Raw genomic sequence first — 22,892 nt, forward strand, 5'->3', positions numbered from 1 at the left:
ATTCCGTGAGATCTAACCTTGCTAATCAGTCTCCCATGGGGAACCTTGTCGAATGCCTTACTGAAGTCCATATAGATCACATCTACTGCTCTGCCCTCATCAATCTTCTTTGTTACTTCTTCAAAAAACTCAATCAAGTTTGTGAGACATGATTCCCCATGGTGACTATCCCTCATCAGTCTTTGCCTTTCCAAATACATGTACATCCTGTCCCTCAGGATTCCCTCCAACAACTTGCCCACCACTGAGGTCAAGCTCACTGGTCTCTAGTTCCCTGGCTTGTCTTTACCGCCCTTCTTAAACAGTGGCACCACGTTTGCCAATCTCCAGTCTTCCGGCACCTCACCTGTGACTATCGATGATATAAATATCTCAGCAAGAGGCCCTGCAATCACTTCTCTCGCTTCCCACAGAGATCTCGGGTACACCTGATCAGGTCCTGGGGATTTATCCACCTTTAACCGTTTCAAGACATCTAGCACTTCCTCCTCTGTAATCGGAACATTTTGCAATCACTGGTGGATTCTGTGCCAGCTGGAGCGCCAGCACTCTGTTGTTGGGTAGACCAATGTGAATCAGTTGGATTTACTGCCCCAAGTGATACCATCAGCATTCATATGTGATACACTCTTGCCTCCTCTTGGTTATCAAGATGGTGTTGGCAGGTCAATGTGAGATGGTATACTGCCCTGCAGAGCAAAACATGCACAATTCTCAGTTGTTATGGATTTGTTTTTGGGGTTTCAATTTTTTAAAATTTTAATTCCAGTTTTGAGCTCAGATTCCACCATTTGCCATGGCAGGATTCCCCAGAACATTACCTGGGTCTCTGAATTAACAGTCCAGCAATAATCCTACTAGGCCATCGCCTCCCTATCATTTGTTCATATCAATATTGGTATTGGGTCATGGGTGATTCCTGGGACACAGAAATGCACATGAAGTTCTTTGCTGGCCGTCAGAATTTCAGGTAGATGGCTTGCACAGAAGTCTTGGTCAATGTCTCCATATTCTGAAGTAGGTTTCTGGAGAACATGGATCTTCAGTGAGATGAGTGTTTTTGTTCTCTATCCTGAAGCTCTTTAGCCTGAAAAGTCAGCGGCAAACTATCAGCATATGCTTCTTGGACTGAGCTGACAGCAAGGCAGAGCGCGTGCCAAAATCTGGTGAACCACAAACTTGTTGAGTCTGTTTCCTTTGGACCATGTCCGAAGTAATCCTTAGAGTCATCTACTTTTCTTCACATTAATAAAATTGACATTTTCTTTTCAATATTTTCAACTGCTTTTACGTTAAAGGACTACTGTATGGATAGAAAACATCTAACACAAATTCTTGATGTTTAGTTGTGTCTATCTCCAGTCCAGTGAGGTGGGTTAAGTTCGTCCTACCTCTCCATTAACAATACAGTCTGACTGACTGCCAGGTGGACTTCAGTGACACCTATAATAACTTTACCTCTAATGTACTGTATTCTGTATCACTAAGGAAACATTGTCTGACCTGTTCTTGGCAGTTGGGAACACAAAGCTTATCTAAGTGATGCACTATGTGAAGAACTGAATACACATACACACAACACTTAATTCTAGAATAGCAAATACCAGCGTGTGCCTGTGTGGTTTAAGGAAAGCACATCCGGATCTGTGATAACCTTTGATCTGGAAACAGTGCAGAAAAGGAAAAAAGAATTTCCTTGAAATATTTGTAGAATCTGTAATTGGTTTTAAGAATGTTTGAAAACAACTTCAAACAGTTTTTATTAATTGTGAAGGTTGTGAAGGACTTCATTGTGATTTTCTTGTATATTTCTTCCTAAGAACTATTGGCTTATGTGATGTGGCAAAGCATGCTAAAATATGGTCACGTGTGCAGACAAAAAGGAGAACTACAATCAGAGGAGCTGGACAGTGAAGGCCCAGACGCAGACACACAAAGTGAAACCAGAGAGTGACAGAAGCAGGAGCTTTTTTTGTGTGAAGAAGCAAAACATTCTCAGGCATTAGTCAGGTCATTTTGTAAATTTGGCAGAAAAGGTAACAGGAGTTCTTGGGGGCAACGCATGAGCTGGTTATAAATGTCCAAAGCCTGGCAAGCTATGTCAATAGTTTGATGATGGTAAAGAGTTGGGAGCTTTCCCAAAAGTGGCCACACCATGAACCAGGGTCTTAAAGGCTGATCAACTGAAAATCAAATTTGGAAAGCAACACCATCAGGATTGTCATGGAGCAAAGGATAAAAAAAAGCTTAACGGAATTGTGCTTTGCTGATGAGAAAGTTGAAAGTAAGTGTAATTGTTAGAAAGGAGTTACAACCGAGCCTGTATCAGCAAAGAACAGCATGTTGTGGCACTGTGGAGTTAAACGTTGCCACATGGTTGTGGCTCTGAAACATGCATCATTGTCATACTGATTATTTGAAGTAAAACTGACCTTTTCATTTGAAGCATTAGTTGTATGGTAATTGATTCAGATTCCTGTCAAAGTTAACACGACAAAAAATGGAACCTTATTGGCAATTTCTCCATTTGGGGCTCATTTAATAAATTTGAATACTTTGGATTATGGTTCCTTCACAGGGATCAAAGGTATAACAATATATTAAAGATGCAATAAATGTTCCCAAGAATAGACCAGTGCAGAAAGCTATAGCAAGACAGAGGAAGTACCAGGTATCAATAATAAAACTTAAATTGACGGAAGATGTGCATAGCACTCCCTATGAGACAGAAATCTGAACCATGCTGGCTCTTTGTTGAGAGATGTAAAAAGGGAATCCCTATTACAAACACTGGAAGTAATAAATGTATTGTAGTGCAGTGTTAGCACTCCTGCCTCTCGACTAGAAGATCTGAGCTCATGTCTCACAAGCAGGTGTACAATAGTACATTGGAACAGGTTAATGAAAAATACCTTTCAAGCCTTGCTCAATAATCATGGCATCAGAAATTTGGGACAAAAACTGCGGATTTTTGCATGCAATGTATGCAGATGTCGATCAAGTTCTGGTAAAGAAGTAGTTACAGATTATCGATAGAAAAACAATTTTTTTGTTCTAAGAAGTAGAAGATGGAGATGTACTCACCATCAGTAAAAGGCTCCCACTCATAATGCTTCCCTGTAAAGGCTCTGTTATTATAAGCAGCACATTGAACTTCCCGAAAGTCTCGACTCCCATGGGGGCAGGGCTGTCACAGACAAGACACTAAAATTCAGAGTTAAAGTTTACAGAGCTTGCATATAGTAGGTGTTGTTAGACACATCATTTTTGGACAAAACATGATTTGACTTCTTTGAAGGTATACTCAAAATAACAAGAAATAATTTAAGTGAGTGGCATTAGGCAGCACAAATAGTGAAAAAACAAATGGGTTACAATATAACCGAGCATACTTTTCTGCATTGAGTAATGAAGCGTAAAATCTATTTTTAGCAAGGACCACCAGGCTTACTTTGTTCTGGACACAATTAAAAAGGTTGGGAGGGCAGCAAAGACAGTTTGGTTAAAGAAGTAGCCCTTTACCTTGCAAATAGGCGTATTATTCCACTTGAACAGCTGCTAATTTGGGCAAATGAGCCCACACTCTCAGCAGGCAACTTTGCTAGATGAGGTTAACAGTAGAGCTCTAGCAGAGATTCCCTGAGCCACACTTTAGTGAATAGGGCTCTGTGTGGGGTTACTGAATAAACCACAACTGTTATGGTGCAAACAATACTGCACTGTTGCAAAACTAGATTTTTAGAATTTATAGACCTAATTATATTTTATGTTATGACAAACATCATCCTGTTATATAATCAAGTTTTAACAATGTACAGTATTTCACTCCCAGTAAAGGAAAGCAGGACAATACTGCAGACCAACATTTTTTGAATCAACTTGCACTTGCATATTGTTCAAACCCCAGTACCCACAGGTTAAATTAATTCCTTTTGAAGTTCAGTCGCTGTTGTAATGCAGACAAATGTTAGAAAATTTGCACGCAGCAATGTCACAAATAGCAATGACACAAATAACCAGCAATTCTTGTTAGTAATGGCATTTGCTGAAAATGTGTTGCTGGAACAGCGCAGCAGGTCAGGCAGCATCCAGGGAACAGGAGAATCGACGTTTCGGGCATAAGCCCTTCTTCAGGAATGAGGATTTGGTTGAGGGAGAAATATTGCCCATGACACCTGAAGAATTCCCTTCTCTTAAAACATAGACCTACGAATTGTTTTTAAACACCTATAGGATCAGGCCTTTAGGTCTTTAGCAGCATCCTCCTACCTTCCATCACCTTTCTCTGAGAAGATGTAATGCTTGGGTGAACATAACATCATTGACAAACGTTATCGTCTTCAGTAACCTGCAAGAACCCAGTTATTTAGGAGTTGAGGATAGCAGTGTGATGACTACAGCTCCAATGGTTGGGGCTTTCTCTAGTCATGCTGCAATAAATGATACTATTGCCTCTAGTCTGTGAAGACAGTTCTCTTCAGATTGCCCCAGAGCAGCCCTTGACTATGTAAACGTGGCTCTGTAGCAAATGACATATGCAGCCAAACTGTCTATGACAAGTTAAAGGATTCCTACAGTGCAGGAAGAGGCCATTTGGCTCATCACGTCTACACTGATCCTCTCAACAAGAGCAAGCATCTCTGCAACTCAGCATCTCCCATGGCTAATCCACCTAACCTGCACATTTTTGGACTGTGGAAGGAAACCAGAGTACTTAGAGGATGCCCACACAGACAGTTGCCTGAGGTTGGAGTTGAACCCAGGACCCTAGCACTGTGAGGCAGCAGTACTAACCACTGAGCCACTTGAGAAGGGCATTTCCTTCAAAGGATTTTCAAAGCTATTATTATGAGGCAAAGGAGTGACAATAGAAGAGTACCTTTCAGGAAAGTAATTGCAGAGATATCATCAAATCATGTCTTTATCTCCGGGAAACCCGTGCCGAGACAAGTACTAAATACGATAATCATTTTGACAACTTTAGTTGCCATGGTCAAAAATGAAAAGGGAAGAAAAGTTATAGAAGGGAAAGAGAGCACTTTTCATAAGCTTTCCAGCCAATGGTGTGTTTAAAATTTATAGTCACACTTTAACAAAGGAACGAGGTTAAGCAATTATTACCTGAAATTTCATAACAACACTTGCCTTTAAAGCCTATATTTCAGGACAGTCAGAGTAAAAGAGTTGTGCACAATTCAGGAAATTAGATTAAATTGGATTGATATCTCATTGACTATTTCAAATTGGCTCTCTCACATCTTGGCAGAGCTGAACTGAGGCACTTGCTAAAGAATTAGGTGTTACATGAATATGCCAGGGAGCTCTCAAAACTTTCACAGCATTGATTAGATGTGAAAATGCATTTTCAGTTCTGCCTTTTGTAACAGTGTGACTTCAAGGAGACAGTAAGGATATCATTATTCAGCAGTCTGCTTTCTACCTCATTGCTCGTCTGTTAAGCCACTAATACTTCATGAGAAACATTGTGGGTAATTGCTGGAGTTAATGTAATGGGTTGAATCACCCTTGAATGTTTATAACTTCTGTTTGTGTTTATGAGCTCTTAGAGCTTTTGAAATGGATGCTGTGAGAATTATTTTAACAAAAAGCATCCAATTGGAAAATGATAGAATTGCAGGAGCCACCCATTTTCTAGTCTACCTAATTTTACCTCCAATTTACTGTCATACAGATTTGCCATGCATTGACAGAAATGCCTCTAGAGGAAACAGATCCATTACTCACCCAAATGCCCACTCTCCCAGCTACCAGAAGGCAAACTTTAATTCAGAAAAATTACATTTCTAATGCAGAAATTAAGCACTTTAGAGTCATAGAGTCACAGAGATGTACCATGGAAACAGACCCTTCGGTCCAACCCATCCATGCCAACCAGATATCACAACCCAATCTAGTCCCACCTGCCAGCACCCGGCCCATATCCCTCCAAACCCTTCCTACTCATATACCCATTTAAATGTCACTTAAATGTTGCAATCGTGCCAGCCTCCACCACATCCTCTGGCAGCTCATTCCATAAACGTACCACCCTCTGTGTGTAAAGGTTGCCCTTTAGGTCTCTTTTATATCTTTCCCCTCTCATCCTAAACCTATGCCCTCTTGTTCTGGCTCCCCCAACCCAGGAAAAGGACTTTGCCTACTTACCCTATCCATGCCCCTCATACTTTTGTAAACCTCTATAAGGTCACCCCTCAGGCTCCAACGCTCCATGGAAAACAGCCCCAGCCTGTTCAGCCTCTCCCTATAGCTCAAATCCTTCAATCCTGGCAACATCCTTGTAAATCTTTTCTGAACCCTTTCAAGTTTCACAACATCTTTCTGATAGGAAGGAGTCAAGGATTACATGCAATATTCCAACAGTGGCCTAACCAATGTCCTGTACAGCCTTAACATGACCTCCCAACTCCTGTACTCAATACTCTGACCAATAAAGGAAAGCATACCAAACGCCTTCTTCACTATCCTATTTACCTGCGACTCCACTTTCAAGGAGCTATGAACCTGTACTCCAAGGTCTCTTTGTTCAGCAACACTCCCTTGGACCTTACCATTAAGTGTATAAGTCCTGAAAATGTGTTGCTGGAAAAGCGCAGCAGGTAGGGGAGCATCCAAGGAACAGGAGAATCGACGTTTCGGGCATGAGCCTTTCTTCAGGAATGAAAGAAAGCACTTTTCAAAGCTTTCCAGCCAATGGTGTGTTTAAAATTTATAGTCACACTTTAACAAAGGAACTAGTTTAAGCAATTATTACCTGAAATTTCGAACAACACTTGCCTTTAAAGCCTATATTTCAGGACAGTCAGAATAAAAGAGTTGTGCACAGGAATTTCATTCCTGAAGAAGGGCTCATGCCCAAAACATCGATTCTCCTGCTCCTTGGATGCTACCTGACCTGCTGCACTTTTCCAGCAGCACATTTTCAGCTCTGATCTCCAGCATCTGCAGTCCTCACTTTCTTCTCGAAGTGTATAAGTCCTGCTAAGATTTGCTTTCCCAAAATGCAGCACCTCGCATTTATCTGAATTAAACTCCATCTGCCACTTCTCAGCCCATTGGCCCATCTGGTCCAGATCCTGTTGTAATCTGAGGTAACCTTCTTCGCTGTCCACTACACCTCCAATTTTGGTGTCATCTGCAAACTTACTAACTGTACCTCTTATGCTCGCATCCAAATCATTTATGTAAATGACAAAAAGTAGAGGACCCAGCACCAATCCTTGTGGCACTCCACTGGTCAAACGCCTCCAGTCTGAAAAGCAACCTTCTACCACCACCCTCTGTCTTCTACCTTTGAGCCATGTCTGTATCCAAGTGGCTAGTTCTCCCTTTATTCCATGAGATCTAACCTTGCTAATCAGTCTCCCATGGGGAACCTTGTCAAACGCTTTACTGAAGTCCATATAAGTTACATCTACTGCTCTACTCTCATCAATCTTCTCTGTAACTTCCTCAAAAAACTCAATCACATTTGTGAGACATGATTGCCCACGCACAAAGCCATGTTGACTATCCCTAATCAGTGCTTGCCTTTCCAAATACATGTACATCCTGTCCCTCAGGATTCCCTCCAACTACTTGCCCACCACTGATGTCAGGCTCACTGGTCTATAGTTCCCTGGTTTGTCCTTACCACCCTTCTTAAACAGTGCACCACGTTAGCCAACCTCCAGTCGTCCGGCATCTCACCTATGACTATCAATGATATAAATATCTCAGCAGGAGGCCCAGAAATCACTTCTCTAGTTTCTCATAGAGCTCGAGGGTACACCTGATCAGGTCCTGGGGATTTATCCACCTTTACCCATTTTGAGACATTCAGCACTTCCTCTTTTGTAATATTGACATTTTGCAAGATGTCACCATCTATTTCCCTACAGTCTGTTTCTTCCATACCCTTTTGCACAGTAATACTGATGCAAAATACTCATTTAGTATCTCCCCCATTTTCTGCTTCTCAGTCACCTGTCCAGCCTTATTTCCCAAGAGTAGGTCAAGAGACATTCAGCACTTCCTCTTTTGTAATATGGACATTTTGCAAGATGTCACCATCTATTTCCCTACAGTCTGTTTCTTCCATATCCTTTTGCACAGTAATACTGATGCAAAATACTCATTTAGTATCTCCCCCATTTTCTGCGTCTCAGTCACCTGTCCAGCCTTATTTCCCAAGAGTAGGTCAAGCTTTGTACCTTCTCTAGTAGGTACATCCACATACTGAATCAGAAAGTTGTCTTATACACACTTAACAAATTCCTCTCCATCTAAACCCTTAACACTATGGTAATTTATTGAATGAATAAAAATATGTCCAGAAGGAACAGAGTTTCTAAATATTCAAGACAATCATGAGGTGAGGGGTGACAGTGGTGGAGTGTAAACACAGTGGGAAAGGTGCTACCATTATCCCTTTTCCCTTGATTGGGTTGAAGGGCCTATTTGGTTTGCAGTCGTCGAGGAATAGCTGCTAGTGAGTTTTAACTATAGAGACCCATGTATTATCAAGATGTACCTATTACACAATAACAATTAGGTATTAGTTACATTAGTCGGTTGTATATTCCTACTAATACCACTGGGAGACACAAATGGAACATCTATTCCCTTCCAGATCCATAGCTATTCTCCTGTCTTTCCCATCGAAGACTATATGCCATTACCAGAGCTTAATGCAGTCTTCAACATTAAATCATGCAACAAAATATTAATGATTTAAAAAGTACATTGTAATGTTGACTCTCAATTCAGCCAAACATTGTGTTAATGGTTTAGTAATTGAGGACATTAACTGGGCATTTACTTGTTCTTCTCTCAAAGGGAGCAGATTGAAACTATGCTTACTGGGTTTTAGTTTGATGGTGTCTGTTTGTAATGGGAGACTCTGTAAATTAAAGCTGACAATTTTCTAAGAGACAATTTTCTCTACTTCTATTCTGGCAATCTAGAATACATCGCACTGCTACCTTTCTACAGATCATTTTCCCCTAGTAAACAGAAAATACATGCTACAGTTTATATTCCTGTCATTAGAACATTGAAACCTTATTTCCTGAGATCCTTTGTATGGTTTTCCAGTTAGCACTTTCTACCTCTCTGTAAATTTATAGTTAATCCTGATTTATGACTTTATGGGCACTGCAAGCTTCAAGTACCATATGAGAGTCACCAGGTAACCTCAGAGACCAATAATGAACTGGTCATAGACATTATAACCACATTTCTGTACACTTTCAAATTTATTGAGGGCTCTTTAGGGGCATAATACAATGGATCTGGGAACATGAAGCTAATTAACACCATGGTTGAAACTAGGGATGAAGATGGGGGAGGAATGGGGTGAAGGTTTTAAAAGCACACTGTTGGGAATGAAGGTTATGTGAATAAATTGGTGAACTTGTGTCATTCTCCTTAGAACGCTAACGCTGGAAAGCAGGTTTGATGGAAGTGTTCAAAACCACAACAGGAATGTACTGAGTAGAGGAGGAAAATGTTCTCATTCGTGGAAGTGAAACAAAGGACACCAAAATAAAGGCAAATAGGAAAACAACTAATGATACTTTGAGGAAATCAGTTTTTAAAAAAGGTTAGGATCTGACAATTATCTAAGAGACATGGACATGTTGGACCGAAGGGTCTGTTTCCATGCTGTACATCTCTATGACTCTATTCGGACAATCTGGAACACATCACGCTGCTACTTTTCTACAGATCATTTTCCCCTGATGTACAGAAAGTACACACCACAGCTTATATTCCTGTCATTAGAACATTGAAACCTGATTTCCTATGATCCTTTGCACAATTTTCCAGCTGGCACTTTTTACCTCGCTGTAAATTGATAGTTAATTGTGCCCGAGACTATGGTGGAGGTAAACTAAATTGTGGCTTTCAAAATGGAATTGGCTGAGCATCAGAGGATGAAAGGTTGTGCGGTGAAAGAGAGAGGGTTAAGGTCTGTTTCCATGCTGTGTGACTATGAATCTATAAGTGAACGCTGTTTCACAGTGATTTTTCACTATCCTCTACGCTGCATTTAAATGGCATTTGACTTCAATGTTAACACTATTGCCTTTTCAGTAAGCAAATGGTGCATTCACTCCAGGACTCAAGCTCATATCCAGGCTGATGCTTCAGTACAGGATTGAGGGCTGCATTGTCATCTCTTGAATGAGACACTAAATCATGATTTTATCTGCTTGCTGAGGTGAATGTAAAAATAAATCCAATGGTAATCTCCTTTTGCAGCTTCACCAAAAGATTATCAAATTTGCTCCACGTAGGACCTTACTGTTGGAGTTTCTCTGCTCTGCTCACAATTCATCCTGAGGTCATGTTTTATTTAATTCAGAATTTCCAAATTATTCTGGGCTGTAGAAATTGTGGCTTAATTGAAATTTTAAAAGTAAATGAATGAACTCTGACGAGTACTACCTAGTTTCACTTGAATAATCAAAATAAGTTATGTATGAAGTGGACTGATAATAGAATACAGCACCATTACCTCAGATACTAGATAGATGTCATTAATGGAGTAGCTGCATCAATTAGTTGAATTGATTAATAATGGTGGGGATTAGATTAGATTAGATTACATTACATTACAGTGTGGAAACAGGATGCGGAGGAGTAAATAATTTCAGACATATGACTGTGTGGAATTTCTATAAACCAAGAAAGAACAGATTGTATGGGATCGGTATGTTGGGAGAAATTACATAGATTATGCAAGAATGAAGATCAGGTCAGAATAAAAACTTTTAAAAATTTGCTAATCTCTTGCTTAAAGCAGATGCTGTGCCTGAACAACAGTGAGAACATAGAGAATATGAGGTTGTGGAACTTATTCAACAATGTTTAGTTCTCCAAAGGAGCTGAGCTTCTAAGAGGGATACTTTTGGTTTATATGGAGTACAACCTTAGAGAAATGTCCCACACCCTTTGTATTGAATTACACATTTTATTTATCCTCCATCACAGTTCTGCATTTCTCTTCAATGGCAACCTTTGATGTACTCTCCACCATAGCCGTGTTTTCCCTGTATCAGGCCCCCTTCATTTCCCCTCCATCACACTCCCTCGCCACCTTTACACTTAAACCGGACCAATGGTCTTTGATACCTGCAAGATACAAATATTTGAGCATTAGGACACCGTACCGTGTGGTGAGGTTAGGTCATACCTGAGAGTTACATGATTTGTATTGTCTGAAATCTCCAAGACAATTAAATCCCTGAGTAGGAGGGCTCCTTGAAACTCTGGATCGGTGTTGCTTTTGCAATCCTAAGATTTGTTCTGTTGAGGTGTGTTTATCAGTTTGAACTTTGGCTTCGAATGGTGTCTTCATTGTCGACTCCTCAGTTTGATGCAGCGGGAGCTGACTCCGGTGACCTGGCCCCACCACTGGTTTACTTGACTGCTTGGGAGTCAGATGCAAGTGATCCGGCAACTCATCGATATTTACTTGGTCTGAATATTGGTGAGAGGGGGTGTTCTGAACAGAATCTTTTGCCCGCAATGTCCTTGGTCTCAGTGTATTCAATGGCGCCCTGCAAATATACGGATAGTAGTTTTAAACTAAGAAGGATATTAAATAAAAGCCTAGGGCAAGCTGACATGCATTAATTTAATAATAAGAGTAAATAGCAATGTTTTGCCTTGCTTTATTTAATGCCTTTTGTTAAGTTTAAAGATAAGGTCAAATTATTTAATTGGCCGAATTATGTGCCATTCTGGTTACGGCTGAAAACCATCTGTAGTTATATGAAACCAAGACACATAGGAAAATAAATGGAAACATAACCCAGAACTGCGTTATTGCAAATTATGATGCTTGCTGTGAAAAGCTGATCTTTATGCAGTGTTTTAGAATGTAGCTTGCATTCATAAGACCATTCCCAATTCACATCCACCAGTGATTTCATCTTCAGGGTTACGTACAACTCTCCTGCCACTTTCCTGGCTGCCTATTTGAGATTAACTACGTTTTTTTTTAAATGAATCACAGTCGTTGGTAATCAATGCTTCTGCCAAAGTGCTGTGCCTGCTGTGCAGCAGCTTAAAAGGCACAACACAGTCTCTGATCTATATGTAACCATGCAAACACTTTAGATACTGTGCTTGAAAATAGTGGCTGTACACAATACTATTTTAGAGGGATCACCAATAGCAAGGCTAGCATTTATTGCCCATCAGTAATTGCCCTACAACTGATCATATTTAGCCACCTTCTTGAACTACACCATTCTTTATGGAAATTTTGATGCAGTGATAATGAATGAATGGCAATCTATTTCTAAGTTATCATGGTGCTTAACTTGAAAGGGAATGGAGTAGAATTGGTGCTCCCAGGCATCAGTTACAAATGCTCTTCTAGACAGCAGAGATCGTGGGTTTGGGGGTGCTGTGAAAAACGTCTCTGTGAGTTTCTGCAATGCCCCTTAAAACCACAGTGAAATGGTGGAGAATGGAGTAATATTTAAGGTGGTAGTAGATGGAATGCCTAATAAGTGAGTTGGATGATTTAATGCTAGTTAAGAAACGTTGGAATGTTACTCATTGAGGCAAGTGGACAGTATTTATTCATACTCTTAATCTGTGGTGGAAAGACTCAGAGTGAGGAGACAAGTTACCCACCACAGAATAAACCAAGCTCTGCTCTTGTAGCACCAGTATGTAGGTGGCAGGTTGAGTTATATTTTGGGAGTTGTTGGTAGGAATTTCAACAACGGCAATGTTCTTTGGCACTTTTGGGATTTGAATGGTATTTGCCATTTACCAGTCCGAGGCTAAAGGCTGTTCAGGCCTTATTGCATCAGGGTATAGGCTGCTTCAGAATCTCAGGAGCTTTAAATGGAACTGAACACTGCAATAATCTGCTAACATTCCCACTTTTGATTTTATCACAGAGAGAAGGTCACTGGTGCCATTTAGAAGCAACCATCAAGCATTCAGTACTCAATAGCAAACTGTTGCCTTGAACACAAATCATTCTTTTTACTGTAATAAAGGCAAATCACCACTACTGCACCCCAAAGACCCCTTTCATGGTTTACAATGTCTTCCAGATATACATCAATGAATCACAGATTTACCTCTTCATTTCCTGCACTGATCTAAAGACTATTTTCACAATGTCCGAGTACTGCATGATAATGATAGTAAGACACAGAACTGATGCTGAGTTCATGTTTGAGCTCTTAAGTATTACTTTATCTAAATTCTGGAGACTGCATGAGAGGGAATTCTAATTTTCTCTGCAATTGGAAACAGGACAGAACTGCAGTTAAAATCAAGGGGAGATGGATGTTCCTCTGCACTTCACAGCAGGTTTAATCTTGTTTTTTATAGCAGATGACTCATATAGGAGGTTCATTCATATATATGTCAATAACCTGCAAAGAAATCACTTTGTTGAATGTTGTTGTTTCATTCCTTTGTCACATTTTGTTTTGGCATACTTCTGTGAAGTTTCCTGTAACGTTTTCTTTGGCTAAGGGTACTACATAAATACTGGAGTTGTTATTCTCTCTTCCCCTACAGCACATGTTACTCTGTCACCCCTCTCACTCTGTGATTGCCGCAGTCCTCCAGTACACCTCAATGTCAGCTCTGGGGAAGAGTACACTGTGAAATTCGTCAGGTCACCTTCTACTCCCGCGTCGGCTTAGGTTTGAGCTGCACCCTGAAAAGTACTGAAGCCTTTCTCAACATTGACTTTTCAATTCAGTTATATTGCTCTATTTGTTTGATTACAGAGAAACCGTTTTGTTTGCACCAAGATTGAGCAGAAGCAGATTGATATCCAGGACAATGATACGCCATCTACACCCTGAAGGTTTGTTTTGCTCTTTAGGGTTAATGATATTCCAGGATACACTGTTTTCTGTTCAGGTGTGCTGTCTGTGCCTCTTTTGTTCGATTTTCCCATTGTCTAGACTGTTTTGCTCAGAGCCTCTTAATGCTTTAGTAGTGTGCACATTCGTTTGTTTCCTGTAAGCTTCTCTTCCTTTGACAGAAATCATTGCCCAGATGTTGGGGTGGCATGGTGGATCAGTGGTTAGCCCTGCTGCCTCACAGCACCAGGGTCCCAGGTTCGATTCCAGCCTTAGGCAACTATCTGTGTGGAGTTTGCACATTGTCTGCGTGGGTTTCCTCCCACAGTCTAAAGATGTGCAGGTCAGGTGGATTGGCCATGCTAAATTGCCCATAGTGTTAGGTGCATTAGTCAGAGGGAAATAGGACTGGATGGGATACTCTTTGGAGGGTCAGTGTGGACTTGTTGGGCCAAAGGGCCTGTTTCCACACTGTAGGGAATCTAATCTAATCTTCTTGCGTTCAATAAAATGGAGACTGGATATATCCTGAAAGATTCATGTTGGGGCCATGCAAAGGTCCAGATGCATTAACTACACAATAATTACCCAGGAAGTTTTAAATCTTTATTTTCAAACTTTTGAGTGCCAGAGGATCCAGCCCCCACTCAGCTGAAAGAACTGATCATTTGGGTCTCAAAGTTCCCATTAAGATGTGGCCACTCATCAGTCTGAAAGGTACCATCTAGACCACTGACAGGTTGCCCCTGTAAAGATACCACTATATGCTCATCAGCGCAGAAACAAAGTACAGGTACCATGTATTCACACACGAACATGCTTCACATAATCCATAAAAGTCAAGGGTCAGGGACCCTTAGTGCAACTTCACAGCTGAACTTGGGTTTGGAATTGGCTAAAACCAAAAGTAACCCAACAGTGATTGTAAAGATCAGACAGCACATTTTAGGGAAGATGCAGAGCTCTGGAGAAGATATGACTGCTGGTCTAGGAGGCATTGCAAAATAAAAAAAGTTCAATGCTTTAAGACAACTTCAAGACCTGTATAAATGAAACATACCACTGAGCTAAGGAGAGAATAGCTGAATAATGAACTCAAAAATAACTGCAAGGCTAAGAATGTTTTAAGGAATTTGAACTGGAAACGATTTAAAATCAATTGAGCAACCTAATCATATTTTATATACGTGTAAAGACAAAAAAAGTGTTGATTGAATAAGAGAAAAATAGAAGGGAGAGCAAGGCTCTGTAAGGTCCAATGTGAGTCAAAGTATCATGGGAGAAATCAGTACACATGCAGAATGAGGTTTTAGTTTTACTCAAAGAATACCGTAAACCAGTTCCAAACCATTCAAACTGTGTTAGGAATGTATAACATATGTAGAGGTCAGCAAGGAATATGTTCTGGAAGATCTCAAAGCATTACAGCACGAAGCACAATGGGATGCAGGATTATAGAATCAAACGATGCTGGTGGAAACCTCTCTGATCATTGTGTCTATGCCGGCTTTTTGAAAGAACTGTCCATTTAGTTACCTTCTCCACATCTCTGCAATTATTGCTTTTCAAGCCTACATCAAATTCATTTTTGAAAGTTGTTACTGAATTCCATCAACTTTTTAGGTATTGTGTTTCAGATGATAATGACTGCGACAAAATAATTCCTCACCTGGATTTTGCTTGACAATTATCTCAGTCCTCTGAGTATTGACCCTTCTGTCAATAAAAACAGTTTCTCTCTACCAACTTTATCAAAACCCTGGATAGAACACTAGAGCTTAGAAATGTTGATTGAATAGCTCTGGCTATTACTTTTGAAGCTCCATAACTTGGTTGACTGAAGATGGGAACACACCTCATGTACATCTAGGAAAATAATGAAGCTTAGAGCAAGGGACTATAGAAAAGTGATAATAAGAAGTACTGCATTAAAAAAAAAGGAGAGCCCTGCTCCAGGGTAATAAAACAATTGTTGAGTGAGATGCAAAAGAAAGACTGATGAGTGAGGAGGCATGCGTAACTGAAACATGGCAAAAACACTGGACAAAGTGAGTATTGATCAAACCTCAAGGAATTGACAAAGCCTATCAGAAGTAATCAAATACTCCAAAGGGGAGGCTCCAATCAATGAGATTTAGAAATGATCATGATAGAATGGAACAGCACAGAAGTATGCCATTTGGCCCATCAAGTCTGTGCTGCCAATTTTGGAGAGCAATTCAGTTAGCCCCACACCCATGCGCTTTCCCTTTAATATTTTCTCTTCATTGCTTCCTCTAACATGGCTGCCCTGATCTAGTTACAAGCAAATGGGCAACAAAATTACCTATCAGCATCGAGATATTGTCATACCTCACTGGGGTAGCACTGAATTAGGCCCTGCTATTCTGAGGGTCATCACAAAAGTTTAAGTTTTTTTAAAAATGTGTTAAATTCCCCAAGTTGCCCATTTTTAAGACATAAGTAGGCAGGAAGCATGGACAGCTTTTTGCATGGAATAAAAGTTCCTTTTTATTACAAGTAATTGGGCTGTAGCTATAGAATCATAGATAAACAATAATGAACCACTGAGTACAACTAGAACTCACTTATCCACTTCCTTTGACACACATAGATAAAGACAGATGCAGACACATGAGGACAGATGCTATGGATGAAGAGAAAACTGGGAAAGCTGTTCAGTGGTCTGTGTTCAGTGAGATGATTCATGCTGATCAGAATGCTGCTTCTCAACTTCCTTTACCAGCCGCTTCAAATGGTTTGCAAAAGTCACAGGGTGGCTGGTTCACTTATAAAATGTCTGCAGCTAATAAATTAAAAGTAAGAACTTACAGCAGTTACTGTTGGAAGCAAAATAAACTAGTCTTCAGGCTTAATGTGTCATCTACTACAGAGAACAGAGAGAGCACTCCAAAGCTGCAGCAGGTCAGGAACTCTTGTATCTTGTTCACAGCTCCAAACTGTTCAGCTGTCTGTGAACCAGTTGCACAGCTGTTGACAAACAGAACGCCTTTCTCATTGATATCTGGTCAATAGGCCCCAGGCTAACCAGCTATTTCTACCAATGAAAGATCCATCCGTACACAACTCCTCAACTCCAGTTCACCCGCAACCACTTTAACCAGTGCTGGACAGCAGCTGTGCAAACAGTGATCACAATGATCGTCAGGGTAGTTGCCTTCAAAACATGCAGCAATCCCAGGTTTTAAAATAGTTCTTTTCTTCTTTCAGCCCAAAATTAAAAACATAGAAAAATAAAAAAACAAGGTATTTACAACTACAAGACTTCAATACACCTGATTGCTGACCTTTAGTATGTGCAGCTTCAAGGAGATTTAGGCCCTTTTCTCTAATGAAGGTACATGTTTTGAAATTCTTAGATTTTCCTTTTATTTTCATTATGACACATGCATCTCATGTAGGAACTGTAAATATCGTTTAACTCCAGGTGTGATTATGTCTGGTGCAGAATCAGGCCATTTGGCCAATGAAGTCCATACCAACCCTCTGAAGAGCATCCCACCCAGACCTACTCTATCCTTTTAACCCTGCATTTTCCATGGTAAATCCACCTAGCCTGCACATCCCTGGACACCAGGGAGCAATTTAGCATGGCCAATCCACCTATCCTGCACATCTTCGGACAGGCGGAGAAAACCAAAGCACCCATAGGAAACCCACACAGACACGGGGAGAATGTACAAACTCCAGACAGACAGCTGCCTGAGGCTGGAATCAAACCTGGGTCCCTGGTGCTGTGAGACAGCAGTGCTAACCACAGAGCCACCATGCTGCCTCTTTTAATCCTGGTGGCCTGGTGACAATCACTATCAAGTCTCACAGATGACTCAGGAATAAACAAGAGGTGTGGCAATATAGACAAGCAAAGAACCGACACTTTGAGGAGAGGTAAGGACAAAAGAAGAGAACACAATCAAGCACGAGAGAAAGGAAATACAGGGAAGGAACACGAGGCATTTTCGATTGGAGAATTTCACCATTTGAAAAATTCCAGCCCTGAAAAACCACAAAAGAAAAAACATTGGGTTGTACTGCTAACGAGATTTCACAACATCTACACATCAATTAACTAAAAAGCTGTCAGCGATATGACGAATTGTAATGGATGACAGGTTTTGTGAAAAAGGTCAAAAAAATGGCAAGGAGAGGAAAGGAAAATAAAGTAGAGTTGTCATTACTCTTAATCTATTATATTGGTAAAGGAACTGTACAGCCAGGAACATTATAGCCTGAGGGCTCAGTGTACGGTAATTGAACACTCTGGAATGCATGCCATTAGATTTAATCGCAGGTAGTAGGGAGGCAATATGAATGCCATATAAAATTGTATCAACATGCAAACAATTATATACGGGACAATTAGATCAAATTTGTAGGACAGAAACACAAAACCCTGCGTCCTTGTACACTTTTTGATTTCTGCAGCATTTGATAGTGTGCAAAGGTCTTTCAAAATGGTTTGTAAGTAAAGATCTTGGCTCATGGAGTAACCAGGAGACTGGGAATGAGGAGTTATTGCAGTGACCACAAAGGACTAAACATCCACAAGGAAAACACTGTATATTATACTGAAGGAAACCCAGGCAGGATGAATTGAAGGGGCTGATCAATGTAGGCGACACTCCTTTCAGTGACTCACTCAGTGTATTGAGATGATCACGGGAACTGGAGGAGAATGATATGTAGGAAGTTGATGAATACAGGGTGGAAACTCAGCAAGAGTCAAGGGGGTAGACGGTGTCTTTAGATGTGCAGTGCATGGGGTCAATGTGCTCAGGTTTAATAAGTAACCTGCATACCCAGTATATTGTTCATTGGAGAATGATCCTTTATATTCTCCTTCCCTTTCCAAAGGGCAAAGAAAACAGATCAATGCACAAAGGCTGAGCTGAAGGTCAGATTTATTTGTGGATTAACTTATACTTAAAAGCAAAAAGGCATAGCAAGTTATTGATATATTAAATGAAGAAGTTAATGTGTCACTTTTAGAACATAGATATGTATCTGTTGAGCAGCAGGACCTTTGAGCAGTCAGGTTTGTAGAGCACCAAGATAAGACTGTTTTTAACCCATGGCACACAATAAGACCCGGATGTGCATGAGAATAAATAAATGAAAATAAGACTCCTGCCTTAGCACTGCACTGATTGCAACTTTAACCCTTGCAGTCTGGGTGACAAATTAGACTCCCATCGACAGTGATAAAGCAGCATTATATTATAGAAGTACTATTCTCAATTTATTGAGAGTGATGTGTTTTTTGGCCTTACAGTATCTTCTTGAGCTTGGATGCCACTCATTTCTGATTTTCCCTTTTGCTTCACTCACTTGGAATAGGCACTGACAGCTTCGCATGGCATGGGGGGGGGGGGGTCATTCTCCCATCATTGTATTGGATGGAGGAACAGGAAGAGGTTGAACAACAGAAGGAATAGCTTGTTGGAAGGCAGGTGGGGAGATGGTTGCTTGGAGAGTCAATTTAGGCATCAGTGGATATACCTCAGTAGTAATGCATGTGGAGGTTCCAACATTCCGGGAAGCTCAGCAACATGACCTGCTCCACATTCCTGATGAAGGGCTTTTGCCGGAAACATTGACTCTCCTGCTCCTCGGATACTGTCTGACCTGCTGTGCTTTTCCAGCACCACACTCTCGACTCTAAATCTCCAGCATCTGCAGTCCTCACTTTTACCTACTCCATATTGGAGCGAGTGACTGAACATCATCAATGGCTATGAAAAATCACCACCACCTCAGTAATTTTACCTCTAGGTTCCTTCCACAATGCTTTGGGGATACCTCCCTGTTCTGCACAAATGTGTGACCTACTTCCCCAAGACCAAGCAATACGTTACCATCCTTCGAGCCACCAATAGGCATTATATACTGCGATTTGGCTGATGGTGTTTCTCTGTAACATTACCATTCCTAAACAGCTCTGGTACTACCACAACCAACAGATCATCAGAAACAAGGAGTGAATTATTCTACCCTTCACTCAAGGGGTCAGGTACCTGGATAAGTCTGGGGGAATCCCCACCCATAGAGAGCCTCCCACGTTATTGTGGTGTGCTTCAAAAGCCAGTGTGGAAGATTGGAAAGGCCAAAAACTTTCCTTTTGAGACCTGATGGCAGATGAGTGTGTTACTTGCTCCAAATGTAAGTAAGTCATCACTCACGAGGAGACAATGGGATAGATGTTGATGAATGGACTCAGAACTAAGGGGCAATTCAAAGGGGAGTGATCTCCCTTTGAGCATAAATAATGTTTTGCTCTCTCAAAGGGCTGGTGCAACTTTGGAACTCTGTCCCAGAAGACAGTGGAGCTGGAATGATTGAATATTTTTAAAGTGGTGGTAGATTGACTTCATTGCCCAATAAGAATATAAGACTGTAAGAGGTAGACAGGAAAGTGGACTTCTAAACACAGTCAGAAGGGCAACTTTATTCACACAGAGAGTGGTTCGTGTGTAGATTGAACTGCCAGAGGAAGTGGTGGATGCAGGTACATTTGCAACATTTAAAAGACATTTGAATAAGTACATGATCAGGATAAGGTTTGGAGGGATATGGGCCAAATGTAGGCAAATGGGACTAGTTTAGTTTGGGAACATGAACTGGTTGGACCAAAGGTTCTGTTTGACATGCTGTATTACTATGACTCAAGGTGAGCCATGAATCTTAATGAATGTCAGAGCAGGCTTGAGGGGCCAAATGGCCTACTCTTGATGTTCAATAGATCCATGGGTATTCTATCTCCCCACCCAATGAGAGAGCAGAATCCTTTTTGTTAGGCAGGTACCTACCCTACTTCTTCGAAAGTTTGGAGAACCTGGTACTCATACTTGGAAGGAAGGCCTGCTGCATCTTCAGGCACTGAAGTGGACAGCACAGGTCCTGCCTCCTGACTGAGGACCATGTGCATGCATGGCCCTCCTGAAGAAGGGCTTATGCCCGAAACGTCGATTCTCCTGTTCCTTGGATGCTGCCTGAACTGCTGCGCTTTTCCAGCAACACATTTTCAGCTCTGATCTCCAGCATCTGCAGTCCTCACTTTCTCCTTGAAGATTTTAACCTACTGCGAATCCTCTTGCAAGGATGCCTTCCTTGAAGAAGCTCTCTTCCTCCCTCTACAAGGATTTCAGTGAGTCCCTCTCTCACTGCACACCCCAGGTGATCTCCTCTGCATAGAAGCTCTTCAGCCAATTCCTGAAGAAGGGCTTATGCCCGAAACGTCGATTCTCCTGCTCCTTGGATGCTGCCTGACCTACTGCGCTTTTCCAGCAACACATTTTCAGCCATGTGCATGCAGTCAATCATGTCCAGCTACTTACAGCATCAATTCCATTTAAACAGTAGCATAAGAAACATATTTTCCCAGCACTGTCGAACTGTCCCATCACAATCCGATTCAAGTAATTCAGACCCTTTGCAAAACAATACCACCCCAATAAGATGCCACCCCAAATTTCCATGGGTGTGATTGTCATTTTAACTCTTGGGGCAAATCAGATGAGCTATGAGCTTGCCCAATGACACCAGCAATTTTCACAGCTGGGCATCTTTCTTATCTTTTCACAGGATATGGGTGCCCCTGGCAAGGCCAGCATTTATTGCCCATCCCTAATTATTCTCAGAGGGCATTTAACAGTCTCCCATATTACTATGGATTTGAAGCCAAGTGTTGATTTAAAGTGCATCCAGATCTGTATGTATTGGAACACCATGGACCTTCAGAAACAGGTGGACTCCACGTTCACTGGGGTGCGTCATTAGACTAGAAAGGTTGTTTAAAGTTAATTTGTTGGGGTTTCTTTAAGAATCTTTTTTTGTTGCCCGAAGTTTCTGATTGGATCAAAAGAGATATAAGCACACCACAGGAAGGAAGAAGGAGAAACATCAATATTGAATTAAAAATATTTCCTCCTGTTGTCAGCCCCAATACTCAAGAGATTTGCAGGACAAAGCAGCCCACTTGATTGGCACCCCATCCACAATATTCACTCACTCCAAGATCTACAGGAGGCAAGGCAGAAAATCACCAACACTCCTTAGACAGCACCTTCCAAGTCCACAATGACTACCATCTGGAAAGACAAGGGCAGCAGATACATGGCAACACCACAAATTTCTCTCCAAGCCACTCATCATCCTTACTTGGAAATGTATCACCATTAGTGTAAATGGGTCTTGGACCTCCTTTCTTAACAGCATTGTGAGTACACATACACCACATGGGCTGCAGTGGATTAAGACAGAAGGACCGCACCACCTTCCTATGAACATCTAGGAGTGGGCAACAAAATCCTGGTCAAGCACGCAAACACCATATTGCATAAATGAATAAAAAAGAATATTGATAATTATTTTACAGTTTTTTTAGTTTAAATTCCTATAGGATCATATAATGCAAATGTTCGATATAAATTGTTCACCAATAGTGTCACAAGCTTCTGCCATTTGTGATTCTGTTGCTTCTCAGCTTTAAACATCACAGAACTTTAAACGTCAACTGGTGTAATTCTCGGTTTTGAAGATGTTTGACAGTTCTTGCTGAATACTGGAGTCAGATAAAGTGTAGCTTTCTTGGGTTATGCCCAAAACTCTCTTGCACCTCGGATGCTGCCTGACCTGCTGTCCTTTTTCCACGCTCTATCTCCTCTGGCTCTCCAGCATCAGCAGTCTCCACTTTATCCTAATTGTTGAATATTGGCCCAGGTTTTGCGCCAATAGTAATGGCCAGAGATGGCAATACTCCAGCATAAAACTGACAGCAACCTCTGGCTTCAGAGTCTGTATTGAGCTGTGGAAACTCACTCCTTGTTGTTTGTGTTACTCAATTCCTCCACAGGGAGCGCTGTTGCTGCCTTCAGAGATGGAATGAAACAGAGCTCACTGCGAAGATGCGAACTCAGGCAGTTATGTTATTTGTTCCTGACAACTCGGTGTTGCAGCTAATGCTGGTAATTACTCCTCTTCAGAAGCTACTTTTTGAACTGCTGCTCTCCGTGTGATGTGTGG

General features: G+C 41.1%; 1 protein-coding gene across 1 annotated transcript in view; it reads right to left on the reverse strand.

Annotated features, from left to right (window-relative positions):
- Positions 1–22,892, reverse strand: part of adamtsl7 (ADAMTS-like 7) — a 409,961-nt gene that overhangs the window by 311,563 nt on the left and 75,506 nt on the right. The window contains exons 5-6 of the mRNA XM_043674273.1: positions 11,198–11,564; positions 3,085–3,187 (exon numbers count right to left, since the gene is read on the reverse strand). Coding sequence (XP_043530208.1) covers positions 3,085–3,187; positions 11,198–11,564 — 470 coding nt within the window. The remainder of the gene's footprint in view (positions 1–3,084; positions 3,188–11,197; positions 11,565–22,892) is intronic.

The sequence above is a fragment of the Chiloscyllium plagiosum genome, chromosome 32 (assembly GCF_004010195.1).
Source record: "Chiloscyllium plagiosum isolate BGI_BamShark_2017 chromosome 32, ASM401019v2, whole genome shotgun sequence".
NCBI classification, from domain to species: Eukaryota; Metazoa; Chordata; class Chondrichthyes; order Orectolobiformes; family Hemiscylliidae; genus Chiloscyllium; species Chiloscyllium plagiosum.